The following is a 21668-nucleotide window of genomic DNA, read 5'->3' as shown; positions in this document are numbered from 1 at the left end:
TTAAGTATTTATTTTGCACAAAAACTTCGTTATTTCAAATACAACACTATGTACTTTTTTAAATAAGTCGAAGCAGATTTAAATGCTCTTTCAAACTATATTAGGGTTTTCTATACCTATCTGGCTCAGATTTTGAATAAAAAGCGATTTTTCAATAAAATTGTAATCAAGATGGCTGGCGTCGCCATGGCAATTTTCTAGTGACACTTAGTAGCTATTTTCAAAATCGATATTAGTTTATGGACCTTATTTAAATTTATATAACAGGTTTATTTTTATTTAATTTACCTACAATAAAGTTAATAAGTAAGTATTTATTATTTTATCAAGAAAAATGAAGCAGTATCTGCTGGCGGAAGAAATGGATATGTTTACTAATGATTTTATTTTGTAATAACCCACAAACATTTTGTGAGGACACATATTTTATGTGGCCTGAAGGGTTTATGCTCAAAGATATACAAATAGGAATTTTCTTGACAAGCGTTCCTTGAAAAACTATCGAGCTGATAGTGTGGTATATGAAAAACCTATTAGGCAGAAACCTCTCATTGATGAATAATAAATAATAAATAAATACATATATATATACGAAAATAATAAATACTTATTAAACTATTGTAAGTAAATTAAATAAAAGTAAACTGTTATAAATTTAAATGAAGTCCATAAACAAATGTCGATTTTCAAAATAGCTACTGTCACTAGCAAATTGCCATGGCGACACCAGACTTCTTGATTGCCATTTTATTGAAAAATTGCTTTTTATTCAAAATCTGAGCTAGATAGGTATAGGAAACCCTAATATAGTTTGAAAAAGCATTTAAATCTGCTTCGACTTATTTAAAAAAATACATAGTATTATAACGAAGTTTTTATGTAAAATAAATATTTAAAATAGACCAGCAATTTTTGATACCCCTGTATACATTTTAGAAAGCAATAGAGTTTTTTAGTAAAGTTTATTTCTCTGGCTTCAAAGTGAGCACAAGAATTAACTCTGAAAATTAATGTACAGGGTGTTGACAAACTTTTTTATTATAGCATGCAATTTAAAAATCTTTAAATATCTCAAAAACCAAAGCATTTAAACATATTAAACCCTTATAATAAATGCCTTATTTTATGCCCAAGAATCCAAAAATAAAATAAAATACCTGGTGTTTCATAAGAAAAAATATAACTTTGGTATGGATCTTAGTTCTGACACACCCTATACATTTCAAAATAATTTTAAATTGTGCACATTGCCTTCCCACATATACCTATAAAATATTTTCTCTCTACATCTTTCCGTTTTCGTATAATCAACCGAGGCGAATGAGGTGCGCCATCCTGTGTATTTTTCAGCCTTTCTTAAAAAAAATATTAAAAATACAAGAACTGTCCAAAATCAAAACTATATTAGGTATGTACTTTAGATGGTCTGCACCTACTTTGCTATAAATATGGTAATCGTCAATCATACAGGATGTTAAAAATTCTATGTCAAACTTTCTTAAATATAAAATATTTTTTCTTCGTTTTTTTTTAAATGGATTTCAAAATTTTTAACTGTTTCGCAGATATTCACGGTTTTATATTTCATATGGCATTTTCCACAGTAAATTTTTATCAAAGCCACCCAATAATTTTTCTCTCCTATTTTACCGTTGAAGGAGCCATATGAAATAATACTTCGTGTATCTGCGAAACCATTAAAAATTTTAAAATACTTTAAATACAAAAAATGTTCATAAAGCTTGATATAGAATTTTGAACATCCTGTATGATTTCCATTACCGTATTTATAGCAAAATAAGTGCAGACCATCTAAAGTAAATATATACCTAATACAGTTTTGATTTCAGGACAATTCTTGTATTTTTTAATCATTTTCTTAAAAAAGGCTAATATATATTTTTTGTATTTATTTATTAATATTTTTAAAACTATCGAAAAATATTTAATCATATCATAGGATTATGTAAAGTGATCTGAAAGGAAGCCAAAAATGCAATAATATACAGGGTGTTCCATTTTAAAAAAATCATCCCGCTTTTTTGAGCCACCCTATAGAAATTAAAATATTTTCCTGAAATACATCCTCGTACATACTTTAGGTTTGCACTAGATTTTCCCCAGTTTTTTTTTATTTTAGGAGCTACCGATGCCCGACGCACTATTGCCGGACCCTGTAGAGTTCATCAATCGAATATTAGTAGTCACAAGAATGTGGTAGTCATACTTGATTATATTTTCTCCCAGCAAGTAGTCCAGCTCGTTAAAAGCTTCACAAAAATTTATTAAATCACTTCTCCAGAGATCTTTAAATATTAAAGACCATATCTCTACAGGAAGGCGAAACATTTTCTTTCTCACAAAAAAAATATTTCGAAAGTAGAGAATCTGTTGATACTTTTAAACGTCTTTATAGGACAAGCTGAAAATAATTAACTTAGCTTTAATTATTAATCTATAATTATTAACTTTATTAATTAACACAAAGATACACATTTATATTGTATTTCTGTTAGAAATACAATATTGTACGGTGCTTGTCATGTGCAGATTACACTAAGCTCCGTTATCCGTTGATACGATGCACAGTGTTGCGGCCCATGGACAAAAAGACGAAAATCCAAATTTAAATTCGAATTTAAAAAATGGGTTATTTTAGCAGTAAAATATTCGTACTTTATATAAAAATATAAAAAAGCAAAAAATTACCTGGAATGCCTTCAGGTCACAAAAATTTGTTTATATTTCTATAAAAAAATTACTAGATAAAGCAATTAGTGTCCAACGTTTTTTGCTGTCACTTTAGTAGCAGATTGTTTCTTTATTAGCATTAATATAAGTTTTATTTTGCTATATGTATTTGCCGTTAGTGAAGGTAAGTGTATTAAAAATAGATAACAGAAATCGAGTTCATCACCCTAATTTTACAAAAAAATTAAACCTATCGTAGCTCAGAAAGTATAAAATAAAAGTATCAAACTTTAAGTAAGCTTTAAAAAAACGTAAAAAAACGTATCGAACAGATTTTGTATACAGGGTGAGTTTCCTACGATGTTCTTTATGGGTATCTTGGAAACTACTGGACATAGAGAGTCGGTTAAATGGGGAAAGAATTGCAGTTTTGTGGGGTCATAAATATGCGCCTTTCAGATATTTGAAAAAGTTTATGGCTTACTACATATTTCGAAAAAAATAAATTTTGGCTATTTTAAAAATTGTCCCTAATTCCATTATAATCTATTTTAGACAAAAAGTTTTCAGATAAAAGTTGTAGACAATCACATCCGTAAAGAGTTTGTGTTCTCCGATTTTTTCTAAAGCCATTTTTGACATATGACACAAATATATGTTTTTTTAAATGGAAACCATAATGAGGAAGATGCATATATTTAATTTTTCGTCAGAAACTGTTCAATTTATTAGAATAAATATGTGTAAATGCAAAAAAAACTTTTTTCTTGAAAGAAATACCACAATTTTATAAAACGGACCATTAAAATACTATGGATAACGCAAACGACGTCTCGCGAATTGAAACGATATTCTATTGGTCTGACGTCACCCGCCGTTCTCGTCGACGCGCGCCAGCAGCAGCCAGACGTGTTCCGTTTATGTACGTATTTAGGTGGCGTACTCATTTTTTTGCTTTTAGCGTTGATTGAAGGAGCTTTTTATGCTTTTATTGTGCAGTTATTATTTGTGTGTGTTGTGTGTTCTGAGAATTTTTTAAGTGATGGCAGATTCCGGTTTTGTAAAAGCACAATCAGATAACTTGCCAAAAGTCGATGCTTTTATGTTGGCTGCTTTTATAAATACAAATTCCCAATTTATTGGTGCTGAATTACGAGGAAAAAAACAGAGAGGTATGTAACATTTATTCTTTGTACTACTGAGGCATATTTAAGTATAAGTAGGTACCTACTGTTACGAACTTTTATATAGTTATAAATTAATGTTATAAACTTATTTTTCAGATCAGGTAGGGAGACGTATGGAGATAATGCTGTAGGTTATGTAGAAGGTGAAAAGAGACAAAAATATTTGTTTAGTGGAAAAATAACTCCAGAGCATAGCGTGAAAAAGAAAGTTTTTTTTGTATATTGACACCCCCCTTATCCTTGTTATTTTTAAAGATTGTTTTTTTTACGAAATTATAGGAAATTAATTGATTTTTTATCAGTAATGAATTAATATTATACAAGGTGTCCCATAAGCAAACACCAAAATTAAGTTACTTTTTTAAGCGAAACACCCTATATATTTTTGGATTCTTCGGAAATTTCTAGATATTCTAGATATATTTCATGTATAATATCCTATACCTATCTTCAAATGTTTACGAAATATTGACAGTTGAAAAGCGGCCATTTTCCTTTTTGACAAGCTCTATAATCTAAGTCAAGAGAGATCGAGGATAAAGGTTTGCACATTTCTACTCTAGTTTTTCATAAGCTATCTAATAACACTAACTTTAACTTTTGTTCCGCTTAAATTCGAAGTTAGTATCATTCAGTAGCTTATGAAAAACTAGGATAGGAATATGCAAACCATTTTCCCCGATCTCATTTGGTTCAGATTTTAGAGCTTATCAAAGTGTTAAAATGGCCGCTTTTCAACTGTCAATATTTCGTAAACAGTTGAAGATAGGTATAGGAAATTATGCACGAAAAATACCTACAATATTCTGGAACAACTTTTTTTGAGACACCCTATATAACTAGAATTATTTTTAAAAGAGAGTGTTTAGGAAACTCTCAAAATATATTTAATTTTATCTCTTTTAATTTTAAATTCAATATTAATTTATTCTATTATTTATTGTATACGCATATGTGGTACTAGGGAGGTTATTCCAAAGGGCTGAAACACGCCTGCGTCAATTAACCTTGGACCACAACACACTTGATCGAAAGATCCCGCAAGAACCGCATCTATCGAAAGATCAATTCAACGTGCTAACCGCCGCCGCCGCAAATAACTTTATTTTAAATCTTCAAAAGGTCCTACCAATTCGGTACCGTTTACTCGTGCAAGTAGTTGTTCCTGATCCAGATACAGGGTGGCCACCCAGGAGAAGACTACAACCCTCCAAGGTAAGCCGACCTCGTACCACGTGTTTTATTTTAGCAGGCATTTCTATTTTCTCGAGTATATTACAATAATTTCTTTATTTCCTTTCTAAACAGAGAGTATATGAAAAACCTTGCAACTTTTGTATTTAATGTTTTCTTCTAAAACTTGCAGTTAAGGCTGTAGGTGGGTGTCAAAATATAATGAATAACCCTGCACATTCAAATTTCATATACCTATGTAAGACAATATACATAAATATATGAACTTACATCGAAATGATCTTCACAATAATAAATCGTAGAAATAGAGGGCAATTTCACGTTTTTCTTTTCATCTCTTCTCATCGCCTTGCACCAATTTTCGCTCATCCATTACTATTTATAAATATCACTAATTACTAATTATGTATTAATTAACACAAATAACTAAAATTTTGACTCGGATTCAACAGCGTTTAAAATGTGGTTTAAAAGCAAACTGTGTAAAATAAACACGCGTCTGGCTCCACTCAACCAGAAGAACGGCGGGTGACGTCACAGCGGCAAGGCGCGGTAAAGAGCCCGGCCATTTAAATTAACAATATTTAATTATTTTATATTAGAGGCATTTCTTAACCGATATCCACGATTTTTTTTTGTTCAATTCGTAATTATATGAACTATTTTTTAAAACCATTAAGTATTTAAAAACATGCATTTTCCTCATTGGCCATGACTTCATAAAAAGCGCCATTTTTTAAAGCTTTTCAGCGATATAAGCTATATGTTTTTTTTTTCACAAAATTACCGAGTTATAGCCAATTCTTATCTTTCTTGACTAATTTCACTTAGTTAGCCATGGAAACAAGTTCAATCGTCGTTGCTTTACGGTAATTTACCGTAAATTAACCAAAGATTATTTTCCATAATTTATTGGTAGTTTACCAAATAAATTCTACTCGTACTTTACGGGTAAATTACCCAGGTTTCTGGATAGCAAAAACAGTTAATTCAGGCTGTTATTTACCATATTATTATAATCTAATGCGAACACGCTAAAATTAGTCATACGCTCATACGCATGATGACCCTCTACCTACCCGTACATACAGCAACAAATTGTTACCTTTACATTTTTCTATCCGGCATAAAAAAATGTCGGCATAAGCATAATCAAAAATAGGCTTTTTACACTCGAGCGACGAATTGCACGTGCAAAGGATAGCTGACTAGATGTAGTAGTTGTACTTGAATTTTTACGTTATTTAGTAATTTAGGTATTTATTTTTTTAATATGTATGGAATAAATGGATTGGGTTAGTGTTAGTGTGAGTCTATGTTTTATGTTGTTCTGTTCTTCTTGTTATTAAATGATGACAAAAAATGAATACCTCCCCTTTTTATTAAAGAAAAAAATAATTCAAACAGTAACTACTTATATACCTCACCCTGCCACCTACACCCCACTCCCCGTATTTTCATTCCAAAATCATTTACTGTGTTTTGTTTCGCAAAACATTACAGAAACATTGTCAATTTTCTTATAATTTCTATAAATTCCAAACTTACTTGTAATTTACCGTAAATTACGGTAATTTATACAGTAAATTACCAAAAATATATTACGGTAGATTACCACAGTAATTTACCCTTAACATTTTTTACGATGGTAATTAATTTTGGTAATAGAAACTCATAAATTACCACCGTAAATAACCTTCTTCTTCTTTTAGAAGGCGTATCGCCTGTTTAGTTCCGGTTTCCTCCTCGTCTAAGCAACTCTTGCGAGGTTGCCAACTGTCTTGCCAACGTTTAGGTGGTCGTCCACTAGGTCTTCTGCCATGGGGTATAGAACTCCGCCTGGGGCAGCTGTGGGTGGATTGAGTAGCTCACAGTTGTCACTGCCGGTCCCAAGCCCGGATAAAGGAGGAGGGTTCTTAGGTAAGGCTAGCAACCTGCCTAAGGTAAAACACTCACATGCTCAAAGCACCGGTAATACAGCCTCGGAACCAGGATTGATTTCACAGATAACGTAAATAACCAAAATTATAAATTACGGTAAATTTACATCACTGTCTAAAATAGATTATAATGGAATTAGGGACAATTTTTAAAATAGCCAAAATTTGTTTTTTTCGAAATACCTAGTAAGCCATGAACTTTTTCAAAAATCTGAAAGGCGCATGTTTATGACCCTACAAAACTGCAATTCTTTCCCCATTTAACCGACTCTCTATCTCCAATAGTTTCCGAGATACCCATAGAGAACATCGTAGGACACTCACCCTGTATAAGTAGTCTTATACGAGGTCTTATATTAATTTGGACATTATAAATTTGTTATCCGTTGCTGCTACTAACATGCACTTTTTGAGTTTTTTTTTAAGATAACGCAATAGACCCTGTATCTAGAAAACGAAACAAGTTAGGACAAACGATTGTATTAAAAAATTTTCTTAGTATTCTCGTGAATACGCCCTTAAAATATGTGTACTCAATTTTGAATCACCCTATATTTTTTTTGGGTTTTATATTAGTTAGGAAACCGTCTCACAATTGCTGTAGTGCCCAGAATTGCAGCTTTTTTCAATAGAACCAGGACTGATCTCCGTAATCCCAAACGCCTCAGCATATCAGGTAAGTTTTTATGTATTAAACCGTTGACAGTAATAATTATTGGCAACATTTCTACCTCATATTATCCATCTTTTCTTTGTATCATCTACTGTCAAAATGAATTAAAAAGACTGATTTGAAAGCTCTAGGATTTTTGTCCCAAAATGGCCATTTTCCATAGCCATTTTCACAACACTGTGCGATAGTCCTATGCCGTTCTGATTGGTCATAGCGTTTTCGCGCCGCTTTTCATCCGCAAATATTTTAGCCTGTGTTTACATGCATCCGTAATGCGTCGTTCATCGTTGATTGTATGCAATTTTATTGGTTTATCTGAAAAATGACAGATCATACTTAAATATGATTGGAGTGGCGGAACGACAGACGACGCATTACGGATGCATATAATCTCACCTATCTAACTTTAATAAAAATATAATTGTACAAGAGCTAGCAACGTCGGGAAAACGAGAATTTTAAGAAAGCAGGTTCTTTAATATATCTTTTGCTATGCTCTCCTGCCCAAAGTGCGGGCCGTCTGGCTGCCGGTAGACTTCTGCGGTTTACTACTGGGCATTACATCTGTACAGGGTATCCCATTTTCGTGTTTTGTGGGATTTCTCGTTTATGAATAGAGATACAATGATAAGATTTTCACATTACTTTACTAATTTTTGTATGAAACTAAATATGCTACACATATGTTTGTCCTAGCCTCCTTAGTTCCTGAAATACAGGAAGGGCGAATTTGTGATGCGAAGTAGTAAACGTAACGTCTACCAGCAGCCAGACGGTTCGCACTCTGTTCGGGAGAGTATATATACAAAAGATATATTAAAGACCAGGGGTGGAACTCTGTAACGAAATAGCGATCAGTAGCGATGAAGAACAATGTCGCTTGCCGTTTAGTTTGTACGGCCAAGGTCAGTATTCTCCATCGCTACCGATAGTTATTTAGTTACAGAGTTCCAGTACAGCAGTGCGATTCTGTAAACATATTTCCTGTCTAGTGACTCATCAATCGTATAGAAATAACATAGGCTAGGCAAGAAATTTCTTGCTACGTAGCTTACGGAATCCCACTGCAGCTTTCTTAAAATTCTCTCTCGAAAACGTTGCTAGCTCTTAGTCTATAAGTAAAACAGCGAAATCGTAATGGAAATGAAAATATAAAATGACACCGATCACAAGCAAATTGTACATCCGATGAACGCAGACATTGAAAATTTTAACCTAACAACTAACCCAATAACAATTAATAGCGCGTCATCGTATCGTCGGATAACGGATGCATGAAAATCAAGCTTAAGCGTGCAGACAGCATCTCGTGCCGAAGTATTTTTAAAGTGAGCATGCGCAAAAACGCCTAAGCGATACTCGGTCGGGTATTTCACGTGAAATCTAAACAAAAAAAAAATAACTAAAGAGATTAACCAAGGCCAATCAAAATACGTCTACGGCGTGTTTTGATTGCCTTTTTATTTCGATTGCCATTGGTAAGGCGTACTAGGTTTGAATGTACTAGGTTCGAGTCCTACAAATATAGATTTTTTTTAATTTTTTTTTTATAAAGGTTGGTCTAGGTAATAGCAATCAAGATAAGTATAGTATCAATCATCGGAATTATTTTTGTTTTTTTCTCTTTAAAAATTAAATATAAATTTTAATTTCGAGAAAAAATAGATCCAAAACAATGATTTCACATAATGGACACGTTTTTGGTCAAATCACACTTCAAACATTTGCTAAAACAATTTTTGCGTATTATCTAAAAACAACGTTTTTAGGATAAGACAGGTTTTGCAACTTGACGCTTCATATGTATAAAGAAATTTTCATAAATTATGCAAAATTTATTATCTTCTAACTTCTAACTTTTTTGTTAAAAACTACTACTAACAGTATATGCACGATACACGTAAATCGTGTATCGTGAGTATATGTATAAACGAAGTAGTTAAATATGATTTAAAATATATGTATATAGTTTTTTTACCGACATATCAATTCAATTTCAGAAGCTGTATTGAAATAAATAAAACCGACATAAACTACAAGAGAAAAAATAAGGTGATATATCATCTAGTATAACACAAAACGCATCTTCCTCGGTAAGGTAAGAACTAGGTAGTAATATTAGGCCAGTCAAATAAGATCTATTATAAGGAAACAAGTGTTGGAAAGCTAATTATGGCTTTGATTTATTCAGTTGACATGAAAAATAAGTATCCTAGTTTTGCACGGTTGCTCGACCGCCGCTCGACTCAGGAGGACCAAAAGATGGTAAAATTCTTGGACTTTTTTCAGATATTTGCCTATAATTCCGAAACGTTGCGTTCTAGCCAATATTTCACTATTAGAAAAATTAAAGAACATTAAATTCTGGCGTATAATGAGTACCAATTCGTTCAATTCAGTCCAGTAGTATGGCAGAAATTGAAAGATGAAGAATGGTGATATTTTCCTGTTTTGCTGATAAACGCACTAAAGTGACATTTAAACGTTCTTCACATGGAAACGATTATTCTAAATCATAAACGATACAATAAAAGTTATAGAGCATGAAATTAGCATTTTATGTTAATTAATATACGCCGAGAAAATAAAAATTTTCGCGTTCCGTCGGCTAACCATTCTGCGTAGAATGGGTATCAATTTGTTCAATTCGGTTCAGTAGTATATAGTCTAGAAAATGCAATGACTAAAGAATATAAGGACATGTAACGCCCCTATACGGGCTGCAGCAGAATTTGTGACCTTTTTTTTGTTTTGGTGGCAAACAATGAGTCATCATTTGGTCACCAGCGACAATTTTAGCGATTTTTAATAGTTTGTGTGTAGTAAACTTTGTATAAACTTTATTATAATGGTGATTAGTTGTTCAGCTTTCAAGTTAAAAGCAGCAGCGATAAGAAAGAGCCAGGAGTTACGTTTCATAGGTAAATAAACAGTCCACTCCAACTTTTTAGCGTTTTCTTATTGAATTCGATAATTATTCTTCAATTTCAATTAACATCTATATGTACTTGATATGTGCTATACGTCGATACTAGTTTTGTACCTTTTGTTAACATTTTAATACGTTTTTTTCGTAATTAATTAGGATGATACACCATAGGCGTAGTCAAAACAATTATCAAAAAATATAAATATTGCTTCAAACAGCTAGGTTAAGAAAAATATGTGCCACGGCACTGTTTGATGGCATCGTCACAATTTGCTCTCGGGTGTTATTTGTCCTTGGATTCTTTAGTCATTGATAAAATTACCTCTATCCTCTATCAAAAAAGTTAGTGAAAGTATTCTTTAAATTGAGTGCCTGAACAAATCAGATAGGTAGCTCTTTTTACTTTCGTGAAATAGAAAAGGAAAATAATAAAACAAGTGACAGTTCTTCCTCTTCTTGCAAAAATCAACACGAAATGGCATAATTGTCAAAAGTAAAATGTCATCCGCTTTTGACATTTCTAAATATCAGACCAATGCCGTCTCTAATAGAACAGCCTCGGAGCGAGATTTATGATGTCACGCTAATTAGATACGGATTAATAAATATGTTGTAGAATCCATGGAAAACGGTATTCCTCGTATTTTTGGTTTGTATTTAAAAATGATATAGTTTACATGAAAAATACATAATATACAGTTAATAAATATAATATATACCTATTTATAGTAATAAATACTTTGGCAAATAAACTATGAACCATACAAATGCAGCAAATGTTTTACAATATACAAATAATGAATAGGTACATAAGATAATGGGTAAAATGTAAAATATATTTTAAATTTTGGGGTTTGAAAATCGATCTAATTTAACAAAAAACATTCAATATATACGAATAGTGATGTATTATTATTTGCATTCACAAAATTTATATGTTCATATATTTTGCAAGTATCAATGTTCGAAAAATTATATTTGCAAATAATACAATATAGAAAAAAATGCGTCAGCGATGGCTATGAAATAAAGATCGCTGTCATTTTATAATGTAAAATGATTCTAAAATTTTTGATTTTCTTGGGATTTAGGTTCGGGAAAAATGCTGATTAAGTTTTCATTTGGTTTTTCATTATTTTTTTTGTCAATATCATAGAAAAAATACAATATCATAGAAAAAAATGCGTCAGCGATGGCTATGAAATAAAGATCGCTGTCATTTTATAATGTAAAATTATTCTAAAATTTTTTATTTTCTTGGGATTTAGGTTCGGGAAAAATGCTGATTAAGTTTTCATTTGGTTTTTCATTATTTTTTTTTTGGTTTAAAAAAACGTTTCGGCTAACATTATAGCCTTCATCAGTGTTGTGTCATATAAAAAAAATAGTGTCGAATATAATTCAAAAAATTGCATATAAAATATTCACACCACAAACCACATAATGTTTACTGCAATTAATAAACTAATATAAACTTGTCAAAAGATGACCACATATTTTTTAAAATTATTATTCTTAACACTAAAACTATCTACATTGACTATGGAGTACGATTTCAGCCACAGTCAAATATAAGGAATAATTATGTTAGCGTGACGTCATAAATCTCACTCCGAGGCTATTAGAGACAGCATTGCGTCAGCATGGCCGCAAGTTGCTAACCTAATAAAATTAACACTATAAAAGCCCGCGGGAACTATCAAATTCAAAGTTATTCGTTTCACAGACTATAGCTAAAATTGATGTTTAAAAACTGTTATTTTTACTAGTTTTGCCACTTCAAAAGAGCATTTCTTATCCAAAGACCGTTAATAAGAAACTTCTAATTAGCATGCTTTATAAAAAGCTAGATGATGAAGGATTTATTATATAAGTAGCAGAGGAAGATGCTGACTCCTCGTTACTGACTGCAATTGCCTTATCACTGAGTTATCCATTAGTACTAATTGTTGGAGATGACACGGATCTGTTGGTCCTACTCACAGCTTTAGCACCCACCACCTTAAAGATTGCCACCACAATGAAGCCTGGGAAGGGTGGGAAGAAAACTAATTTGTACACTCCCAGAGACTTAATATCAAACATTCTGTTCCTGAATGCTCTCAGTGGATGTGATATCACGTCATCATTGTATCAACAAGGGAAAATAAAGTTTGTCAAAATTTTGGACAGGAAAATTTTTTGGAAAGAGATTCGTTATCCAAATGTGAGCGACTATGGGCCCTCAACTTCCAAGCGTATTTGTAAGAATATGCCACGATCCACGATTCATTGAAAACAACGCTGCGTAGAATGCAAACGCTCACAAGGTGTTGTAAGTTGCTTTTTACTTCCAAAACAAATTTGCCAGGCGCAAAATTTCGTTAGGTAAATTTGTTTTACAAGTAAAAGGTTACTGACAAAAAAACTTTTAGTTTTTAGGTTTCTATTTCAATGATAAACTTTTTACAAGAATGAACACGCCACGAAGATCTAGACATTATCGTGATTGTGGTTTAAGAACAATACTTGGTACCTATATATTATGTAATATTAACAAAATTTAGTACATATATAATAATTTTAATGTTAATTAAATCTACATGCGTTTTAGTTTAATTAGGAATACCACTTTTTAAATAATTTCATGGAGTGTTGGATGGAATGCGAACATTTTCATTTCCTCGGCATGTATTACTTGATGTAAAAGCTAATTTGAGACTCTGCAACTTTCATTGTATGGTTTATTATTTAGAATGGCTATTTCTATGTGACGAACGTTTGAATGGCACTTTAATATGTTTATCGTCAAAATCGGTAAATATCACCATTTTTCATCTTTCGATTTCTGCCATACTACTGGACCGAATTGAACGAATTAATACTCATAATACGCCAGAATTTAATGTTCTTTAATTTTTCTAATAGTGAAATATTGGCTAGAACGCAACGTTTCGGAACTATATGCGAAAATCTGAAAAAATTCCAAGAATTTTACCATCTTTTGGTCCTCCTGAGTCGAGCGGCGGTCGAGCAACCGTGCAACAGTTGCATATACGGTTTTCGGCTATTTTTGTATTATATGGGAAAAAATTATATACTCACATTCTATTGACCTTAGAGATTGTAAATACGCTGGGGGAGAAGAGAAACTGTGTTTCTTTAAGTATTTTTTCAACCCAACAAACTTACGGGACCGGGGAGCGAATAGGGGTGCTAGGCGGGGTAAAAGCGTACAAACTGGGTAAAACATGACATACAAATATAGAAAAATCGCATTTTCCATTTAAAAGAAGAGAGAAAATATAGATTATGCACGGTATTTCAAAATATTTTAATTTAATATTTGACGTTATCTGACGTTATGAGAATTTTAACACTTGATTTGAAATGACACCGACAGAAAGGAAAGCAATGTTGCCAGTCCCACTGAATTTTCTTTAAATTTTTTATATGTGTAGCAAAAATAGACCGTTACGCGTGTTTTGATGGCTTTGGTTTTACTCTTGTGTTTTGTTTTGTTTTGTGTTTTCTTCTTTTTCACTAGATTACAAAATAGTTTATTATATTCTTAGTGCCATTTGGGATCCGTTTCACTTTATGGCCCTCAAAATTAAGAAATTTTCTATTTCTAATGCTGTTAAGACAAACATAAAGAGCTTGAGTTGAGGAAAAATGCAATTTTGGTAAAATAAGACAAAACATTTTCTAACATAGAAAAAAAAACAAAGAATCAAACCAAACAAGACCAACCCAATCTAAACCAAACCAACCAAAACCAAACCAATCAACCCGCTCAGTGTGTTTTCATTGCTAGAGCTATAACTAAGCAATTCTCTATACCGCTGGCGCTGGTGGAGATTTAGCCAATATGTTAAACTAAAGTAAGTAAAAAAATAAATAAAACATTTTAAAACCTATGACGTCATTTTTCCCTCTGAAAAAAAATTCCGGACAATTTACTAGCTGATTTGACAACTATGCATCAATTCACAATAGGTACCCATACACCAGCGTTCTTTCCTGCAGGAATGTCTAATCCCGCTGGAAAGAACGCCAGTTAGTGGGTATATGCACGACACATGCACCTTCCGTCTTTCTTGTCAGGATCTACTGGCGTTCCAGCCCGACAAGATAAAACGTGTAAAAAATTTGTATTAGTGGTTTGGGGTCATTTCATTTGAGAGATGATATCCGTGTGTTCTCTCCTGTTAGGAAAGTCTGTTGTTAAAACGCCAGGTAGTTTTTAAGTCTTAAATATTTATTAGCTAGTTAGTGTTTTACGAATTAATTACGATGAATTTTTGTATGTATGGACTAACTAATTTTAACAGTTCATCAAATGTTATTAGAATCCATTCTTAAATAATTTTGGAAATCGGTAGGCTCACTTGTCCGTAATTCTCGTAACAGATACATATTGCTGTACATTTTCCGTTTCTGAAGCCACTTCTTTGATCACATGCGGCGTTTCTGCTTTTTCTTAAACAAAACTTCAATTGCAATATTAAATACAGCAATTGCAATTATTCTTTTAGGTTTCATCTTAATATTAATAGTTTAATAATAATAAAAATAAATATTAATATTATTATTCACACCACTTGTTTACTTGTATTGCACAACACAAATTTTATAAAAGTCAAATCTCACGATCCTTAGTAAAATGATCATCTAGCGGGAAAATTTTAATAATCGTGTCACATTTACAGTACAACAAACTAAATCCTTTAAAAACTGCAACGAAAGGTATTTTATGTTAGTGGGCTTTGCAAGGAATATAACTCCTTCAAAAAAGAACAGGCCAGTCTTACAGTAAAAACTGACAGGAAATTCAACAAGATTGCGTTTGTGTTAGTGGGATTGGACCTTCGTTCTTTCCTTTCAATTTTTTGACAAGAAAGAACGCATAAGGAAAGAATTACAGGAAAGAACGCTGGTGTATGAGTACCTAATGTTTGTCAAAATTCAACCTTCAATACCGTCAGCATATCCTTCAATGTAACCTGATGTAAACTGCCAATAATTTCTGAATAAAACAGTTTTTCAGTTTTTTTGAAGAAAATTTACATTAAAAGCTTAATTAAAGGATTGTAAAATGGTTGTATTATGAGTATCTTTAATCAGAATATTGTTTTTACCCCGCCCAGCACCCCTATTCGCTCCCCGGTCCCGTAAGTTTGTTTGGTTGAAAAAATACTTAAAGAAACACAATTTCTCTTTAGTCCAAAAATAGCCGAAACCCGTATATGCAACAATTACCCTAGGATACTTGAGGATACTTATTTTTCATGTCAACTGAACAAATCAAGACCATAGCCTTCGAGAGATAACGTGCGGAGCATGACACCGCGCGTTCAGAATTTTCCCGATATTTGACGAATTCTACCGACTTTAACGTACTGCGCCTGAGTAGCTGTTGCATTTGACGTTACGAAAATACTGTTAAATAGTGAGGTTAGAACACTTCTTAGTTCTCGAATATTTGTCATTTGCGGAGTGACACTCCGCAGGTTATCCTTATTGCAACATTTTTGAGGTGAGTATCTTCTTTTTTATTTGTGTTTGCTTGATTACTGAGCAAAATTATGTATTTTTAGAGTGTGCTATGGACTATGTAAAAGAACAGGAATATCTTCAACGACTCTTTGACGAGGTAGATACCGATGCCGAGCCCGATGACGACGATATTATTGAATTGATTTATATTAAAAACATGATTTAGAAACATGAAGCAATAATATAATTATTAAAAAAGCCGTAGTAATATTTTATTTTGCCAGTATTTCTGTCAAATTTCGAGAGAAAACAAGTGCGGAGTCTTTAAAGCTTGATATTCATGCATCCGTTGTCCGACGATACGTTGATACGATATTAATTTTATTGGTAGAATTTAAAGACTTTGATTGGTTAGAAAATAACGCAGTTTTTAAATTTATTGCATTTTCATGCCTCCGTTTATCGGATATACGTTGGTGTTATTTTATATTTTCGATTCCATAACGATTTTGCTATTTTACTTATACTTTTATTATTGTAAGATTAAATTTGTCAAAACGTCCGTTATCGTATGAACGGGTCCGTTGACGGGCTGAAGTAAAATATTAAAGGATGAAAAGTGGCGCGAAAACGCTATGACCAATCAGAGCACCGTCGGACCAACGTACCAACGTATAAAGCCGGAGTCTCATGCATCCGAAATCCGATGGTACGACATCCGAAATTTGAAGTTGTCCTGTGAAATAAAAAAAGCCTGTCACATACATCCGAAAGTTCGTTCCGAAATTTGACAGTTTTGACATTTTTCTGCTGCACTGAATAGAGATTCATGTCATGTTTTATTGGAGAAACACTTATAAAAATAACTTCCTCGCCAAATATCCCGAAATTGCCCACTTCCCACTAACTTGTTTTTAAAAACAAATGTTTTCAAAAAAAGTGAAGTTAAAAAACACACGATATCGTACAAAAGTTAAACAAAATTTAACTTTATACGACGTCGGACGGTTAGTTAAAATTATCGGATAAAAATTGGTGTCAAAATATTTCGACCAATAGGAGCACCGTCGTGTCATCGGATTTCGGATGCATGAGACTCCGGCTTAAGCTTGATTTTCATGCATCCGTTGTCCGACGATACGTTGATACGATATTAATTTCATTGGTTGTATTTAAAGGGTTCGATTGGTTAGAAACGATTAACCAATCGAAGCCTTTAAATACAACCAATAAAATTAATATCGTATCAACGTATCGTCGGACAACGGATGCATGAAAATCAAACTTAAAGCTTGATTTTCATGCATCCGTTATACGTTGGTACGTTGGTCCGACGGTGTTCTGATTGGTCATAGCGTTTTCGCGCCACTTTTCATCCGTTAATATTTTACTTCAGACCGTCAACGGACCAGTTCATATGATAACGGACGTTTTGACACTTTTTTGACAAATTTAATCTAACAATAATAAAAATATAAGTAAAAAAGCAAAATCGTTATGGAAACGGAAAATATAAAATAACACCAACGTCTATGACCAATGTATATCCGACAAAGGGAGGCATGAAAATGCAATAAATTTAAAAACTGCGTTATTTTCAAACCAATCAAAATCTTTAAATTCTACCAATAAAATTATGTATGAAAATCAAGCTTAACGGATGCATGAAAATCAAGTTTATACTCCGCACGTTATCTTTTATGTTACCTACGTTTCGGCACGTTCCACCGTTTCCACCACTTTTTTCCAAGAGAACCCTCTAATTTGATTGGATAGGATAGACTTAAGTTTATTATATAGATAATAAACTTGAAAAGTTTATACTATTTTAATTTCATTTATTAAACAAATTTAATTATATATTCATAATCTTGGTAATTCTGGCAATTCTCGAATATGTATAACATGAAAACAAAAAATTCACTTCCTACCTAGTTCTTACCTTCCTTTAGAGTTATTAGAAACAAGAAAGAAGGGTATTTCCAATTTGAGAGAGTTAAAAAATACCTTCAATGAAATATCTTCACATAATATATAGTAAAATACAGAACTTACCTAGATCAGCCTAAATAAACATACTTTTTCGATCTGATCAATGCCTTCTATTAAAAGATCAGCCTACGGGCGAGATTTATGACGTCACGCTAGTTAGATATAACGGATTAATAAATATGTTGTAGAATACATGGAAAACATAATTATTCCTCAGATTTTTGGTTTGTATTTTAAAAATGATATAGTTTAAATGAAATATACATAATATACAGTTAATAACTACAACATATATACCTATTTATAGTAATAAATACTTTGGCAAATAAACTATGAACCATACATATGCAGCAAATGTTTTACAATGTACAAATAATGTATAGGTACATAAGATAATGCGTAAAATGTAAATATATTTTAAATTTTGGGGTTTGAAAATCGATCTAATTTAACAAAAAACATTGAATATCTACTAATAGTGATGTATTATTATTTGCATTCACAAAATTTATATGTATATTTTGCAAGTATCAATGTTCGAAAAATTATATTTACAAATAATACAATATTATCTAAAAAGGCGTCAGCGATGGCTATGAAATGAAGATCGCTGGCATTTTATATGTTAAATTATTCTAAAATTTTTGATTTTCTTGGGATTTTAGGTTCGGGAAAAACGCTGATTAAGTTTTCATTTGGTTTTCATTATTTTTATTTGGTTAAAAAAAAACGTTTCGGCTAACTATAGCCTTCACAGTGTTGTGTCATATGAGAAAAATAGTGTCGAATATAATCCAAAAAATTACATATACAATATAATTCACACCTCATAATGTTTACTGCAATTAATAAACTAATATAAACTTATCAAAAAGATGACCACATATTTTTTAAAATTATTATTCTTAACACTAAAATTATCTACATTGACTATGGAGTACGCAGTAAACATTATGTGCGTGGTGTGCATATTTTATATGCAATTTTTGGATTATATTCGACACTATTTTTTTCATATGACACAACACTGATTGAGGCTATAATGTTAGCCGAACCGTTTTTTTAAACCAAATAAAAATAATGAAAAACCAAATGAAAAAATCAATCAGCGTTTTTCCCGAACCTAAATTCAAGAAAATCAAAAAATTTAGAATATTTAGAATCAAGGTTCAAGAATATCAAATTTTCCAAGATTGTAAAATTCTAGTTAATTATTTTATGTGTACAGTTATTTAGGGAATGTCATCGATGTTCATTTCAAGCCAACTAGACGCCGATTTTTTCGATGATACGGTATAATTCTTACGTAAAATGTAAATAACATTAGACCAATTAAAACAAAAGAAATATGAATTTCTTAGTATTTTTAGTAACACCTTTATTCTTAAAACTTAATTTTGTATTATGCAAATATACCAATTTTATTGTTATTTTATTCATATTGTATTCAGCCATCACTTAAATATTTGATATTAATTTGGTATTATAAATAATCAATACTATTCATTAAAAATTACTGAACAAATATATGTTATGCTTAACATACATTATATATTATCAAACAAAAACACATTCTTCTTTTAAACTGTATCAGTCTTGTTTTTACAAAAATCTTTTTTAAAATTTGAACTCAAAATAATAATCTTTTTCATGATCTCTAATACACATATTCTTTATTTTTCCCTAGATCATAATACCTACTTACGTGTTTGAATCTATCGAAGCTGAACCAGCAACACTTGGAGTGGAGATTCCACAATATGAATAAAATAAACATAATTGTCCAGTTTCATTAATACCATCATGGGAGAATATTATTTTTAAATTTATTAAAGATATTTTCAATAAAATTCTCTTGATTTATAACTCGTACCCACTTTTCTTGCTCTTCCGGACACTTTAGGCTGCCTAGTATAATAACTATCCTTAGTAACTATCCTTTCCACCAGGAACACAACAAAGATGAGGCATAGCACCAATAACACACTCCACTTAAGCTTTATTGATGAATTGTTAGAGTCTTAAAAAACACACACAAAAATCACGATAAGTAAAAAATGTATGGGCACTTTTAGGTTAAATCACTTGCACAACGTGTAATTTTTAAAATTTCTATTTTTTTATGCGAAACCGAGAGTGACCATATATCTGGTAGTAGTTTATGTCACTTCAACACCAAAATAATTAGTTTTTTGCACTACAATAATAAATAATACCAAAAATCAAAGAGTTAAAACCAAAAATCAACCGACAAAATATGAAACGGAATCTAACCCAATATCTAAGTATGTACAGCTGATGAAGTAAACAAAAGTCCGCCCGTAGGCTGATCTTTTAATAGAAGGCATTGATCTGATCAATAATTTGGTTTTGGCAGAGGCAGTGTTGTCAGTATTTTTATTTCGTAAAGCGCCAAATTGTCCCCTAGAAATCGCCCAAATCGCCCACTATGGGCACACTGAAGACCCTAGATATTGGATATATATACAGGGTGAGTCTTAAATAAGTACAAATAATTTAAGGAGTAGTATATTTCGACCGATGAGGTTTTTTGCGAAAAAAAAATTGAAAATTTGGAATTTTTTTTAGTTAAAAAACATAATTTCTTGATAATATGACAACAAAGGGAGTAGATTAAATTTACAAGAAAAAAAAAACAGAAAAGATCCAGTGGTTCTCAAAATTTAAGAAAAAAAATATATTTTTTTAAATTTTCAAAGTAAAATAAATCGGTTATTTTAGACTTGAAAAACGGTAAAGAGAAAATATATGTTTCTTTTAATAATAATAATAATAAACAACGCTTTATTATACAAAAAGCTAAAATTAATAACTTCATCGACAAAGTGTTTACAAAACAAACAAAAGCACAAAAAAAAATATACAAATAATAAATAAAAATTTTATCGAGATCTACCAGCCCTTAAAATATTTGCACTTATTTAATACTTATCCTGTATATCTAGAGACTTTAAGCACTTTTTTACAAGGTAGGTACAATCGTTTTTTACGGGATATTCAAAATTTCGAGGATTTTTCATTTGCCTTTTGCTCGCGGTAACTATAACATTTTGAAAATCTGAGCGAAAGTGTTTGGTAATAAACATTAGGTATACCTATAGGTATACATATAATAAAAGATATAGGTATATAATAAAAAAGGAACCTATAGGTGTATAATAAAAGTTTATGGCGATTTACTTTTATTATAAGGAGGTCGCCCAAATCGCCGAAATTATTTATCCTAAGCGCCCAACTGGTCGCCCACCGCCAATTTAAAATTTAGGGCGCCATTTCACTGTCTCAGATCGCCCAATTGGCGCTAAAGCGCCCATACTGGCAACACTGGACAGAGGTTTTGGTTAGTGTTTTTATTTATCATACAATAACCTAACTCTTGTCAGGGTGGCCAACTCTGAAAGATGGATACCGCAGGGTTCGAAAAACTACATGTTACTTTTAAAAACTACATAAACTACATTACATGTAGTTAATGTAATTTATGTAGAGGGTGTAGTTTATGTAACCTATGTATGTAACTTTCAAATATCAAAGGTTTGGTTATAATAAGATGAAGCTTTAAA

General features: G+C 31.7%; 1 protein-coding gene and 1 long non-coding RNA gene across 3 annotated transcripts in view; one reads left to right on the top strand and one right to left on the bottom strand.

The window, feature by feature from the left end:
- Positions 1-18189, bottom strand: part of LOC115880055 — a 115076-nt gene extending 96887 nt beyond the window's left edge. The window contains exons 1-2 of one of the 2 annotated variants that reach the window (XM_030897176.1): positions 18148-18189; positions 2228-2422 (exon numbers count right to left, since the gene is read on the bottom strand). In XM_030897176.1, coding sequence (XP_030753036.1) covers positions 2228-2349 — 122 coding nt within the window. In that variant the 5' untranslated portion in view covers positions 2350-2422; positions 18148-18189. Of the gene's footprint in view, positions 1-2227; positions 2423-18034; positions 18112-18147 lie in introns of those variants that run through there. The other variant, XM_030897177.1, reaches the window with a different exon arrangement.
- On the top strand, positions 16066-16351 carry LOC115880056. The gene is made up of 2 exons (XR_004049800.1): positions 16066-16132; positions 16194-16351. It is a non-coding gene; the product is annotated as an uncharacterized LOC115880056 (long non-coding RNA).
- Positions 18190-21668: the final 3479 nt, after the last annotated feature.

This window comes from Sitophilus oryzae, unplaced genomic scaffold (genome assembly GCF_002938485.1).
Source record: "Sitophilus oryzae breed Bouriz unplaced genomic scaffold, Soryzae_2.0 scaffold_1614_pilon_pilon, whole genome shotgun sequence".
NCBI classification, from domain to species: domain Eukaryota; kingdom Metazoa; phylum Arthropoda; class Insecta; order Coleoptera; family Curculionidae; genus Sitophilus; species Sitophilus oryzae.
Note: the sequence above shows the minus strand (reverse complement) of the source record. Positions and strands in the feature narration are given on the sequence as shown.